The sequence below is a fragment of the Erinaceus europaeus genome, chromosome 15 (genome assembly GCF_950295315.1).
Source record: "Erinaceus europaeus chromosome 15, mEriEur2.1, whole genome shotgun sequence".
NCBI lineage: Eukaryota > Metazoa > Chordata > Mammalia > Eulipotyphla > Erinaceidae > Erinaceus > Erinaceus europaeus.
This window is the reverse complement of record NC_080176.1, coordinates 60,929,977-60,944,058: the sequence shown is the minus strand read 5'-3', so window position 1 is coordinate 60,944,058 and position 14,082 is coordinate 60,929,977. Positions and strand designations below refer to the sequence as shown.

Genomic DNA, 14,082 nt, shown 5'->3' with positions numbered 1-14,082 from the left:
TTTTTCAAGAGAGGCCCATAGGCGATTACACTTGGTTCTTTTTTTTTGGCACTCAGCCTCTAACATGGTTCCACTAAGACATTTATCTATACTGATAAATATCATTTTCTTTAAAAATTACATAGAAGTTTTGTTTGTTTATTAATTCTTATATGAACCTCCCCCCCACTCCCTTTCTCTCTCTTCTAGGGACAGCAACAGACTATCCCTTACATGATCATGCTTCTGACCTACTATTTCTAGATTCTTCTCCCAGAAGCCTCTCTTAGGCCTGTCTTCAGGGGCATCAGACCAGCACTGAAGAAGTGAAAGGGTCTGTAGTACTAAGTACAAGGATCCAGGTTGAGCCCCTGGTTCCCCACCTGCAGGGGGTTCCCTTCACGAGCGGTGAAGCAGGTCTGCAGGTATCTCTCGCTCTCTCTCCCCTCCTCGTTCAATTTCTCTCTGTCCTATCCAACAACAGCAACAGCAGTAACAACAATAACAGTAACAACAACAATAGGAAAAAAATGGCTGCCAGGAGCAGTGGATTTGTAGTGCACGCACCGAGCCCCAGTGGTAACCCCAAGGGCAAAAAGAAAGAAAGAAAGAAAGAGAGAGAGAGAGAGAGAGAGAGAGAGAGAAAGGAAGGAAGGAAGGAAGGAAGGAAGGAAGAAAGAAAGAAAGGAAGAAAGAAAGAAAAAAAGAAAGAAAGAAAGAAAGGAAAGGGGGGAAGGAGGGAAGGAGGGAAGGATGGAAGGAAGAAAGAAAGAAAGAGAAGAGAAGAAATGAGAGACTCTCCACAGCTTCTCCCATGGGGGTTGCTTGGGAGCATGTTCTGCTTTGGGTGCATGTCAGCCTCCCCAGCACCCCTGCACCCTGCTGTGCCCCCCTCCCCCTGCCTGAACCTGCTCACAGGGCAAGGAAGCTGAACTGGCCCCGGGGTCTGGCCACAAGGAGTTTTTATAGCTCAGGAGCCCAGGTTGCTCAACTGACTCCCATCATGCTCCCTGTCGTGGCTGCTCAGGCCACACTGTACATAATGATCTTTCTCTAACCCTCAGACCCAGACTGACAGCCTCAAGAAGCAGGGACCACCTGCTGTCCCATCCTGACACCACCCTTCCCTGCCCCATAAGAGAGCCACCTGGCCTACTCTGCTGTCTTCTCCCCCACATCCTTTTGTGTCCAGCTTGTTCCCATCCTTGTCTCCGTGTACACCTGCTCAGAGCCACCTGAACCTGCTCTTGAAGGAACTTCCTCCCAATTGACACAACTCACAAGATCTGTCCCACCTGTGATAGCAGCTGCTGCCTTCACTGACTTCCCGTCACTTCCACTTTATACAAGACTTGTTTATATACTATCTCACACACACACACACACACACACACACACACACACACACACACACACACACACACACACAAAGAGAGAGAGAGAGAGAACCAGAGCATCACTAAGGCATATCCATCTTGCCTGCTACCAGTGAGCTTGTCTCCAGCCACCCCTTCCACGTTCTGTCTCCGCCCCGCTGGGCAACCCTCAGTGGGCCCTGTACCTGTGTGCAGAACACCTGCAGCTCCTCTTCCCTGTGCTGCCCCACCAGGCCATGGCAGCCCGCAGCCTCCTGCTTCCCCTCCAGGGTCGAGGCTGTCCACCCAGTGGGTTTCCGGGTCAATGCAAAACCCTGCTTGCCAGCTTTGCCTACTGGGCCGGATGCTTCCTGTTTGCTAGTAGTTTCAGTTTTCTTTATCTGGGCCTCTTTGGGGTGCAGCGCTGGGGCCCAACACCCTTGGGAGGATGAGGAGTTCACTGTGAGTGTTCTCTGGCCCTTCTGCTCAGGTGCTCACTGCCCCTTGCTTGAGAGAACGGAAGGTGGGGAGCCTGTGGATCAGAGCCTTGTTGGACTGCTGAGGGGAGCCCGGGTATCCAGACACTGGTCGTTTCCCAACCTGGCTGCATATTGGAATAATCTCAGGAGTTAAAAAACAAAACCAAATCCAAAACAAAAACACCTATTGTTGGTTATGGGTCTGGAACCCCATGGCCTAGACCTCAGAATCAAGCAACACTACCCTGGTCTCAGCTGAGAACCACTGTGAAAGTCTGGACCTTGACCCAGAAACATCTATAGGATCCAAGAAACTTCCTAGATTCTGATTTTTTGGTTCCACCCAGATCTACTAAGTCAAACCATTCATAGTTGGGGCTTGAGGGCTTGTATTTTGAATAAGCAGTATTTGTACGCAAACAAGTTTGCAAACCAGCACATCACAGCATGCAAAGAAGGAGAGTGGGGGTGGCTGGAAGCAGCTTCTTATTTCTGTGTCTACAGCAGCAGTTTTCAAGGTGTGGTCCCTCTATCCAAAGTAGCAGCATCACCTGGGGACTTGTTAGCGATGTACATCCTCAGTCCCTGTCCCTGGCTTCTGACTCAGGAACTCTGGGGATGGGGCCCAGGCTCTCAGTGATGGCGATGCTTGCTCAAGCTTGAGGATTGCTGGTCTACCACCTCCTTACACCCCCTGAGAACATTACGTGACCTGGACACTCTATCAGGAAACGGTGATGTCAAAGACGTTTGAAAGGTGTACTGTTATTATCCACAGAACAATGGGGTGCTCAGGGCCAGAGAGTGAGTCTGTTCTGAAGAGTTTTTTCCGGGAATATGGTCCAGGGGATAGAAGTTGGGATGTGGCTATCGCGGGAAGTTTTGGAGACAAGATTCAGTTAACTGGTCTGCCTGCAACTCTGTCTGTTACGTGCATGTGGATGCGTGTGAGAGAGACAGAGCTCAAGTTCCAGCTATGGGGGCTGATGCGCATAGTATGAAGCACAAGGACCCACACAAGGATCCAGGCTCAAGCCCCTGCTCCTCATCTGCAGGGGGGAAGCTTTATAAGAGGTGAAGCAGGTCTGCAAGTGTCTCCCTTTCTCTCTCCCTCTCTATCTCCCTCTCCTCTCTCAATTTCTCTCTGTCCTGTTCAATAAAATGGAAACATAGCCTCCAGGAGTGGTAGATTCGTAGTGCTGGCACTGAGGCCTTAACAATAACCCTGGAAGCAAAAAAAAAAAAAACCGAAGAAAAAAATTCCATTCATAAGAAAAGAGTGGACTCTTGAGACTCTTCAGATAGAATAGGGGTGGAGGGTGTTTCCACCCACTACTCAACCAGTTGGTTCTCTGGGTCAGTACATGTCCCTTGGTGGGCTAGCTCCATGAAGGGAAAAGAAGATAAAACAGTAGATCATGTGTGTGTGTGTGTGTGTGTGTGTGTGTATGTGTGTAGATATGGGTATACACATGTGAGCATTTGCACAATGCACACATGCCTGTGTTCACACATATGTGCAAGTGAAAGAACATGTGTCCATGCTGTGTATATCACGTGTACAAATAGTTCTATGTCTAGGTGTATAAAGGTAGGTGCATCTATGCGTGTTTGGGGTCATGTGTGTATGGGTATGTGTGTGAGTGTGTAAAGCACAAACACAATCCTTGCAGGGTGTACAAGCTAACTGGAGGGAAATGGCTCACATGACTGACTTTGAGGACACCTGAGCAGTACAGGAAGACACTTGAGGGGTCAGGAGAACAGAATGTCTATAAGGGGCTCATTCTGAGGAACTTTTACCAAAGCTGGTGAGGTGGAGAGAAATGGGGAGATGGGGGACAGATTAGGGGCCCCTCCTCTCCAGCTCGTGGGTCACACCAGAGCTAGTTACCCAGCCCTTCCTTTTTCTCTTTTCTCTCTTCCTCCTTTTTTTTTTTTTTTTGCCTCTAAGTTTAGCACTGGGGCTCAGTGCTGGCCCTATGAATCCACTGCTCCTGGCGGCCATTTTTCCCATTCTATTGGATAGGACAGAAAGAAATTGAGAGAGGAGGGGGAGATAGAGAGGGAAAGAGCAAAAGGACATCTGCAGACCTGCTTTGCCATTTGTGAAGTGACCTCCCCTGCAGGTGGCAAGTTAGGACTTGAATTCAGATCCTTGTGCTTAGCACTATCTGCGCTTAACCAGGTGCACCACCACTTGGCCCCTCACATCTCTTATTCTCTCAGTCTCCTGTGTCCCCGTGTGGTTCTGGGGCTTGAACCCAAGACCTCGAACATGGGAAAGGGTGAACTTTATTGGGGGAGCTGCTACTGGATGAACTGTTTTGACTCCAGTTGCTGGTCTCTGGCTAGGAGGACTACAGCCATTCCTTTCCCCACACTAGACTGGCGTGGATGTGGTGCATCCAGTGGGCTGGCTCTGACTGGCAGTTTGCTGATTTCTGTGGAACAAATGACCCTGGGATGTTAATCACAAGCGACTGATGGGCTGTTTCCAGATGCAGCATCAAGAGAGATGTGCGCACTCACAGGACCAGCTCTTGGGAGCTGGCATGGGAGACCCCTCTCTCTGCCGATGCTCATTGAAGTTCTAAGACAGACTGACACCCTGAAAATCAGTGAATGTTGTTCATTTCCATAGGGTATTTTTTTTTAAATATTTATTTTATTTATTCCCTTTTGTTGCCCTTGTTGTTTTATTGTTGTAGTTATTATTGTTGTTGTCGTTGTTGGATAGGACAGAGAGAAATGGAGAGAGGAGGGGAAGACAGAGAGGGGGAGAGAAAGACAGACACCTGCAGACCTGCTTCACAGCCTGTGAAGCGACTCCCCTGCAGGTGGGGAGTCGGGGTTCGAACTGGGATCCTTGTGCCGGTCCTTGTGCTTTGCGCCACCTGCGCTTAACCCGCTGCGCTACAGCCCGACTCCCCCATAGGGTATTTTTTAAAACCCCATTCTTTATAATTTTTTATTATCTTTATAATTTTTTATTATTGAATGGAGAAAGCCAGAAAACAAGTGCAAGAGGGAGATAGACAGGGAGAGAGACAGAGAGACACCTGAAACTATACTTAACCACTTGCAAAGCTTTCCCCCTGCAGGTCGGGACGGGGGCTTGAACCCAGGTCCTTGTGCATTGTAACATGTGCACTCAACCAGGTGCACCACTACCCAGCCCTGCCCATCTCTTTCCATCATGCTTGGTATCCTGAGCCAACCCGATTTGCTTTATAGGCATGGCTGTTGAAGTACTTAGAACAGCTGAAGGGGGTTGAGAGCAATCAGTAATCAGAACAGCATTTGCAGAGGGACAGCTTCCTGTTCTCCTGCTCTTAATCAAACCCCGTTATAACACGTGGGTGGGAAACACATGGAAAGTGGTGCTTTAATAGCTCTATGCTATCACCTGGAGGTTCTAGGGCCCTGAGTGAGCTGTGAGCATTGAACAGCCTTCTGGTTAATTTCCTGGATCTCATTCTTCAGAGAGCTATAAGCCCAGTGTCATTAAAGTGAAGCCTGAAACCTTCTTCACCTCAAGGTGTGACCACAACTCAGAGGGGGCCTCTAGAGTGTGACTCGTGCTCCTGTCCTCTGTGGGGACTTATTTCTGTGCCGTTGTCCTCAGAAGTCATAACCAGCCCAGTGTGATCTGGAGGAGTAAGGTGGCCTGTGCTCTCGGGCCAGAGGAGACAGCAGGAATCTCAGAGCAGACAGAGAAAAGAACTAATATTTTTATTTTTCTCCTAATTGGTGGATTTGGATTAAATGTCATTCTTTCCTTTTTTTTTTTTTACCTCCAGGGTTACCACTGGGGCTCAGTGCCTGCATTACAAATCCACTGCTCCTGGTGACCATTTTTTCCATTTTCTAGGACAGGACAGAGAAAAATTGAGAGAGGAGGGGAGATAGAGAGTTTCATTGCTTGTGAAGTGACCCCCCTGCAGGTGGGGAGCTGGGGGCTCGAACAAGGATCCTTGCTCAGGTCCTTGTGCTTCCTATGATGTGCGTTTCATCTGGGGCACCACCGCCTGCCCCCACCCAGCCCCCATTGTCATCCCCCTTTTTTTCTTGTTGGGTTGTGTCACGGGGGAGAGAGAAGAGACCAGGAATTTGTGGTGGTTCGGGAACACAAATCTTTATTCACATGGACGCCCCAGAGTTGGGTGTGAGCGGGCACAGTGGTTTAGGCCACGTGGAGCTAGCAAAATGGCCACCTCCCACTATGCCCAACAGCCTTTCTCCAGGTCATGTGGAAGAGAGAAGAGCAAAAAAAGTGAAAGCGGAAGCAGGAGGGGCTTTTATGGGAGGATTTCGGAAGTGGCAAGTCGGGACAGGATTGGCTAAGAAAGGGGGTGGAGAGAGGCAAAGGGCATGTTGGGAAGGTGGAAGTGTCCTTAGCAACTGTTGCAATGGTTTTAACTGAATTAGCAATACCCTGATGAGATAATGTGGTGAATATCTGTAAATAATACTTGCATGGAAATATAGTGCTTTGTGGGCCCTGCCAATATTCGACCACATCTGCACAATTTCCCAACATTTTCTATTTTTTTTTATTTGACAGAACAGAGAAATTGAGAGGGGAAAGGGAGATAGAGAGACAGAGAGACCTGCTTCACCATGGGGAGTGAGGGCTCAAACCCGGGTCCTTGTGCATGGTGTTAAATGTGCTCAAGTGGATATGCCACTGCCCAGCCCCCTCACCCTCTCCTTAAAGTCGCATTCCTAGAGCATCTGCTCTCTTCTACCTCCCACATTGTCCCCCCACCCCTTCTCCCAGATTGTGTCCTTACAGCTCACATACTCCCTTGAACAGGTTGTGTGTGAGATGTGAGGGGGTGGGTTCCACTAAAGAACTACAAGTGTCTTCTGGGGGATGGGTGGGAAAGTGACCCTGTGGTTTGGGAACTCAGTGCTATAACCAGAGTAGTTAATTGTCAGACCTTTCGGTGGGGAGGCCTCTTCCTGGGCACAAACTCCTGGCTTACCCACTCTGTTGTGCACCAGATATGGGGGGGCCCAGAAGGAATGTTCTGGGGCAGTAGGAGTGAGCTGACTGCATCTTTTCCTGTATAGCAAGAGACTCCACCAGAGATCACCAGGGGAATATTTCATGAACAGTCCATTTATTGAGCAGCAAAGTAGGGGTTATAAGGGGTTGTAGGAGGAAGTAAGTTATCCATTCCATACGTGGTTTTGGAGAAGAGGGACAAAGAGAAATAGGAGATTGGGAAAAGGTCAAAGCATCCCTAGTAAATGTTGAACAAGGGGTTTAGTTGATCAAAGGAACAAAGGAAGTAGGGTTATCAATAACTAGCAGACAGAGAGGAGCCTTAAGAGAGGAGATAGATCATGTAGGATTAGAAGGTCCGTGTGGGTGGAGGAGTAAAGAGGATGTCGCTGGTTATTATTTGACAGAGCAGAACAGTGATGTGTGGGCCATGTATGATCAAAGAAGATGGACTTCTATTAACCTCTGAGTAAATGAACCAACTGGTTTGAGAAGAAGGAAATGGGCTGCATATAGAGTCTTTGCAAAGCAGGGAGGCTTACAGAGGAGACTTTTTCTGGTGGTCGTTTTCCTCCATGCTCAATCTCAAGTAGAGAGAGACTGACAGAAAGGTCTTGCCATCCAGACTCCCACTTTTCAATAGGAGGTCCCACACCATGCTCAACCATGCCTCACAATTTCCCTACAATTAATAATAAGCTTTACTGAGTATTTAAGAGGGGCTCAATTTGTAACTTTGGGCTCCAAGATTTAAAAAGACTGTCCTCTGAAAAATGGGGTGGATTCTCATCCTGCATTCAAAGCAAGTGGAAAGTAGCAATCCAGGTTATATCTGTGCAATTCCCTTTCAAGGCCAACTAGACCCTTTTCTGGTGCTTCCTAACCCACCATATCCCTTTCCTGACACACATTTGACCATGGAGCCCCCTCAGCTAGGAAATATGCAGACAATTTAGGTGAACCCTATTTTAAGCAGACCCAGATACCAACTTGCACATTTAATAGTTTAATGAGAGTATGTTTGTGAATATTAAAAAGGAAATGATTGGTTTAATACATGATCTGAGTGCTGAAAATGATCAACTTAATCTTAAGATATTTCCAGAAATGCCTTTGTTATATGAAAGAAGAAAATCACATTGACGTTTTCAGTGAATCTCTACTCCTAACCTTAAGTCTGCAGAATACATTTTCATGACTTAAGAATAAATCTTCCCCAAACAAAACAATTCTCTTGTCTCATCTCCTGGTAACTCTTTGATACTTTCAGAAACTGAAAAGACCCATTGTGGTTATGCCCATTTCATCAGTTTATACAGAGAGAAGAATCAACACTTGGGGTGGGGGTGGTGCCATAAAGCTGTCATGAAACCACTAAGAAATGGAGGCTGGAAGCGGGGGTGACCATGGTCTCACCAGAGAGGGTAGGGGTTCACCAGTGGTAGATCGGGGTTCACCTCTTGGGTTTATCTTCATTCCACTGAATGACTGAGTTGGATGACCTTGTCAACAACCTCTCTCCCCTTTTGCTAAGTTTTCTCTAGGGATGTGGCTTCTTTTGCAGAAGAGGTCAAGACTCACTTTCTCAGAGTGAGCTCTTAGAAAGTTGTGATGCAAAAGTCTAAACTAGTCACATTCTTTGGGTATGTGTTGTGATCTTAGAGCAGAGAGATTCCTGCTGCGGGACACTTGGGTTATAAGGGGGAGAATCACACCCCAGAAAGAAGGGACTAAGTGGCCTGCACCCGGGGGTACTGGCAACCTGCCGTGAAGACTGACCGCGCCTGCAGCAATGAGTCTTAGAGAAGGCAGCTTAAGAGACATCGTAAGCTTGGTATTTCGTTATGGTGGATGGTCTTCTGTTTTTCTCCTGGGACAGATGGTAGATGCGATTGGCCTCAGGGTAGGTGACCTTGCTGAGGGGCAGCCTGTAGAGGGCGGGGTTGTTGGTCGTCAGGAGCAGGAAGGTGAGAGCCGAGAGGCAGAAGGGCCAGGTGCAGGGTGGCAATCCAAACTAAAGGGTGGGGGACACAAAAGGAGGCTTGATTACAACTGTGTGTTTCATCAGCACTTAGCAAACCCCTGCAGTCTGAGGAGAGATAATTTCTGGACACTGTTGGTTCTGAACCAAGAGGAATAGAAGCCAGCTAGTGGTATCTGACTACAGCAGGTAGGCAGTCACTGAGACCTGACTGAACTGCCTTTGTGTAGAGACCCGCTTGGTCTGGAGGTGTTGACCAGGGCATATTTCCAACTCTCGGGACTGTGGCCCTTCCCCCATTACTCCTGTGGCAGGAGTTACTTTGGCAATGACTTTGTAGTTCAAAACCCTCTTCTTTTTATTTTTTTTATTAGTGATTTAATATTGATTTACAAAATTATAAGATAACGGGCATAATTCTGCACCGTTTTCAGTTGTGTCCTCTCACTCCTTCCACTGGAAGATGTAGCAGTTCTCCCAAGGTCACAGATAGGGGTTGACTATTTCTATAACTACACACACACACACACACACACACACACACACACACACACACACACACACACACATATGGTCATGCCTTCTTTTTTTCATTTTTTTACTGGGGGGAAATTAATGGTTTACAGTCAACAGTAAAATACAGTAGTTGGCACACGTGTGACACACACTGACATCAGGGGCTCAGATGGACCTGAAGGGGATGCTTCAGAGCCTCCTGTCCCAGTGCTGAAGTGAGAGGTGTGATCTGAGACAAGAGGGTGAGTAGAGGGCTTTCTAGGAGGAGGGGTGAGGGTCATTTTGGGGGAGATGAGGGACAACCAGGGACACAGCATAGTCACTCACCACAGATAAGGTGTTTGCTAAGGCAGCACCCAGGTAAGCTGCAAACAGTGCTGGGAAAGAAACCGAGAATCAGTCAACGGCGAACAGCTGAGTCTGCACACCCTTACAGACACCACTCTCTCAGATTAAAAAAGGAGGGTGGGAGGTGAGTCACGTCTCCATTGCCTGGCAGCACGGAGAGTGTCAGTTTCCAGGAGAAGGCTGGTACCAAGTAGACTGGGATGGGCTCTGCTCAAGACGCCAGGTGTGTCCTAGTGAAGGCAGTCAGCAGCATAAGCCACAAATGGAACTCTTACTGTGCAGCCCAGGCAGGTGAGTACAGAATTCCCTGCTGGAATATTCCACCAACCTACAACAGCTCAGGGCTTCCAGGGAGAAGCAGAACTCTGCAGACTTGAGGGGGACCAAAGGCATTTCTTGCCTTGTCTCCTGGGCTGTGTGTGTGAGTGGCATGTGTGCATGTGTGACACTTGCATGTGTGTGAGTGGCATGTGCACATGTGCGCATGTTCACAATGCAACGTGCACATACATGTAAGTGGCATGTGCATGCGTTTGCATGTGCATGTGTGTGAGTGCAGGGCACAGCCAGGCTGCTCAGGGCAGTGCACAGGGCCAGCCTGACATGAGGCCTGTGCAAATGGGGCTGAGCTGTGGATGGAACTGGGCTTTGGAACCCTCAGTGAAGAACACTACCCCCACCCCACCCCCATACCCCTGGCTACATCCCCTGCATCCTGCCCTGGAAACACAATCACGAGCTTCACTTCACTGTGAAGATGCTCTGTGCCCCTTTGGAAGGTGGCTGTGCTCCTGGCTCTTGGCTGGAGACTCCCTGTCAACTCAGACATGGGGCTTCAGGTGAGAGGAGGGAGGCACTGAGGGCAGATTCTATCAAGTGAAGCGTGGAGGTAGGCCATGCCAGGAGCTCACTCCTTTCTCTCTCCCCCCTCTATTTCTTTTTTTAATACATATTTTATTTTTAAAATATATTTTACTACTTATTGAATAGAGACAGAGAGGAATTGAAAGAGAAGGGTAAAGGGACCAGGCAGTGGCCCCTCCCCTCTTAATTTCTCTCTGTTTCTATGTAGTAATAAGTAAGTAAAAATTTAAAAAAGAGAGAGGGAAGGGTGAGTAGAGAGGGAGAAAGACAGAGAGACACCTGCAGCCCTGCTTCACTGTTCATGAAGCTTCCCCCAGCAGGTGGGGACTGGGGTTTGAGCCCAGGTCCTTGCTCATCATAACACAAGCAGTCAACCAGGCATGCCACCACCTGGCCTAAGGGGCTCAGTTTTCTGTGGGCCCAGAAACCCAGGCCTTCTGTCTGTGGTTTTTGGCTGGACAGTGCTCAGCCATATGTGCTTTTCAGCTACAAAGGAGAGGGCCAGATTTCCTGAGGTGCTCCCTATGGGTGCTATTCTCTCCCCTGGGTGACAGATCTAGAGATATGAGTGCCTGTTTCTGTAAGGCTCAGGAATCAACTGACTTCTACCAGGTGTCAAGTGACCACTGCGCAGCCTCTCAGGTCTTCAGTGGGGAGGTATGGGACAGCAAACCCGGTGGCTGCCTAGGTGACAGGGGCCCCACGGTGGGGTACGATGGGGCTCTGGGCTTAAACTTCAAGAACAGAAATAATGGGGCTGGGCAGTACCTTGCCAGGGTGAGCACCCAGATTAGCATGTGCAAGGAACTGGGTTCAGTCGCTCTCCTATTTTTATTATTTTTAACTACTATTTTTATTTATTTATAGGACAGAGACATCCAGAAATCAAGAAAGAAGTGGATGATAGAGAGGGAGAGAGACAGAGAGACACCTGCTGCTTTGCTTCACCACTTGCAAAGCTTTCCCTATGCAGATGGGGACCAGGGCTCAAACCTGGGTCCTTGTGCACTGTAACATGTGTGCTCAATCAGGTGCACCACCACCTGGCCCCTCTCACATTCCTTCTCTATAATTTTCTCTCCCTCTCACCTCCAGGGCTATCTCTGGGGTTCAGGTGCCAGCACTACAAACCTACTACTCTTGACAGTCATTTTCCATTTTCTCCTTTTTTTTTTTTCCCATTTTATTGGATAGGACAAAGAGATATTGAGAGGGGAGGGGAGACAGAGGACAGAGGGAGGAAAATAGACACTTGCAGACCTGCTTCTTGCTTGTAAAGCATCCCCTCTGCAGGTGGGGAGCAGGGGCTTGAACCTTAGTCATTGCACCTCCTGGCCCCCTCCGTCTTTCCTTCTCTATCTCCCCTACCTCTCTCAATTTCTGTCTGTCCTATCAAATGAGAGACACACACACACACACACACACACACAGACCCTAAATTCAGTTCTTGCACCTTCCCAGGGTAGACACAGCTTGTGTGCATGGCAAAGCATGTCTGTCAGATGAGCTGTCTCTCAGTCCCTGCAGTGTGGCCACGTCTATGGAAGGAAATCACTAGGTTTAGTTTCAGGCTATGGCACAAGTGTTGGTCTCCTGAGAGGTGCAAGTATGTTGATACTACAGCGAAGCAGACAGAGCTCTCCCTGAAGAGCAGCAGCGTGCTCCTGGGGTTCTTGGGGGCTCCTGGGGGTGGTCTTACTGCCAGAGGGAGACATGGGCATCGTCGTGTGGGGTCTGGGCTCCCAGGGGGCACTTACCACAGGCGATGGCGAGGAGGTGGGCCTGCCAGGTGAGGACGTAGAACATGCCCCCGATGGCGATGCAGGCCAGTGTGCTGTTGTAGCCGCACAGGCCGAAATAGATGGGGTCCAGAGGTGTGGCGATTGTGAGAGCTGAGCAGAGAGGGGGTGAGCCTGGGGTGTGGGTGGTCCCCTGAGACCCCCCGCCATCCTCAGAGCCTACCCAGTCCTCCTCAGAGCATTTATGAAAGAGTGATTCTGACATTTAAAAAATATTTTATATATACATTCACTTATTAGGGTGATTTATTTATTGTCTAATTCCCAAGCCTCAGTCCCAGAGATATGAATCTATTGCTCCTGGAGGGCAGTTTTTTTTCTTCTTTCTTTTTCAGAACTTCTTTTTAAATTTAAATTTTATTTTGGATAGAGACAGAGATAAACTGAGAGGAAAGGGGGAGATAGAGAGGGAGAAAGAGAGACGCCAGGGAGTCGGGCGGTAGCGCAGTGGGTTAAGTGCATGTGGCACAAAGCGCAAAGACTGGCGGTAGGATCCCGGTTCGAGCCCCTGGCTCCCCACCTGCAGGGGAGTCTCTTCACAATCGGTGAAGCGGGTCTGTAGGTGTCTGTCTTTCTCTCCCCCTCTCTGTCTTCCCCTCCTCTCTCCATTTCTCTCTCTCCTATACAACAACAACAACAACAACAATAACTACAACAATAAAACAACAAGGGCAACAAAAGGGAATAAATAAATAAATAATTTAAAAAATCTTTAAGGCCCTCTCCACTCCCCTCTTTCACTCCTTCCCCAGAGTCCTTTGCTTTGATGCCATACACCTCACCCAGTTCAAATCCCACTTTGGCTTTTACCTCAGTGTTCTCAGCCAATCACCTACCCACTGGTATTTGGATTGTTTCAAAATTCGTGATATTATGAATTGTGCTGCTATGGGCATAGATATAATGCGATAATTTTGGATAGGTGTTTGTGTTTCCTTTGGATAAATCCCCAGAAGAGAAATTACTGAGGGGGCCTGCTCAAGGACCTGGGTTTGAGACCTCTGCTCCCCACCTGCAGGGGGAAAGCTTCACAAGTGGTGAAGCAGATCTGCAGGGGTCTCTCTCTCTGTCTCTCTGTCTCTCTCCTTTATCTCTCCCCTCCTCTCTCAATTTCTCTCTGTTCTATCCAATAAAATGGGGAAGAATGTGATCAGGAGCAGTGGATTTGTAGTGCCGGCACTGAGCCCCAAGAATAACGCTGGAGGCAAAGAGAGAGAGAGAGAGAGAGAGAGAGGATTTGCTGGGTTACAGAGGATGTCCACTTCCAGTAGAACTTCTGATTTTACTGTGAAACAACTGGTTATAAAGACACATGAACAGCTGTAGTTGAGCTGAAGAGGCTCTTTAAATAAGGACTCAGGAGTCTGATTTCAACTATTCAGAGGAAATCTCGCCCCTCTCCGAAAAAAGAAAAGAGGACCTCACCTTTACCGATTCTTTAATACTATTTAGTGGAGAAGTCCTTTTTGTTGTTGTTGTTGTTTTATCATTGTTGTAGTTATTATTGTTGTTATTATTAATGTTGTCATTGTTGTTAGATAGGACAGAGAGAAATGGAGGGGGGGAAGGCAGAGAGGGGGAGAGAAAGATAGAGACACCTGCAGACCTGCTTCACCGCCTATGAAGAGACTCCCCTGCAGGTGGGGAGCTGGGGGCTCCAACCGGGAGCCTTATACCTGTCCTTGCGCTTTGCGCCGCCTGTGCTTAACCTGCTGCACAACCGTCTGACCCGTAATAAGTCTTTTTT

General features: G+C 48.4%; 2 protein-coding genes across 3 annotated transcripts in view; both read right to left on the bottom strand.

The window, feature by feature from the left end:
* LOC103107199 (urea transporter 1) overlaps nt 1-1,624 on the bottom strand; it is a 61,369-nt gene extending 59,745 nt beyond the window's left edge. The window contains exon 1 of the mRNA XM_060173808.1: nt 1,541-1,624. The gene's annotated coding sequence lies outside the window, so the exon portion shown is untranslated. The remainder of the gene's footprint in view (nt 1-1,540) is intronic.
* Nucleotides 1,625-7,817: 6,193 nt separating this feature from the next.
* SLC14A2 (solute carrier family 14 member 2) overlaps nt 7,818-14,082 on the bottom strand; it is a 184,950-nt gene continuing 178,685 nt past the window's right edge. For both annotated transcript variants that reach the window (XM_060173810.1, XM_060173811.1), the window contains 3 exons: nt 12,294-12,428; nt 9,652-9,701; nt 7,818-8,841 (listed from right to left, as the gene is read on the bottom strand). In XM_060173810.1, coding sequence (XP_060029793.1) covers nt 8,641-8,841; nt 9,652-9,701; nt 12,294-12,428 — 386 coding nt within the window. In that variant the 3' untranslated portion in view covers nt 7,818-8,640. The remainder of the gene's footprint in view (nt 8,842-9,651; nt 9,702-12,293; nt 12,429-14,082) is intronic.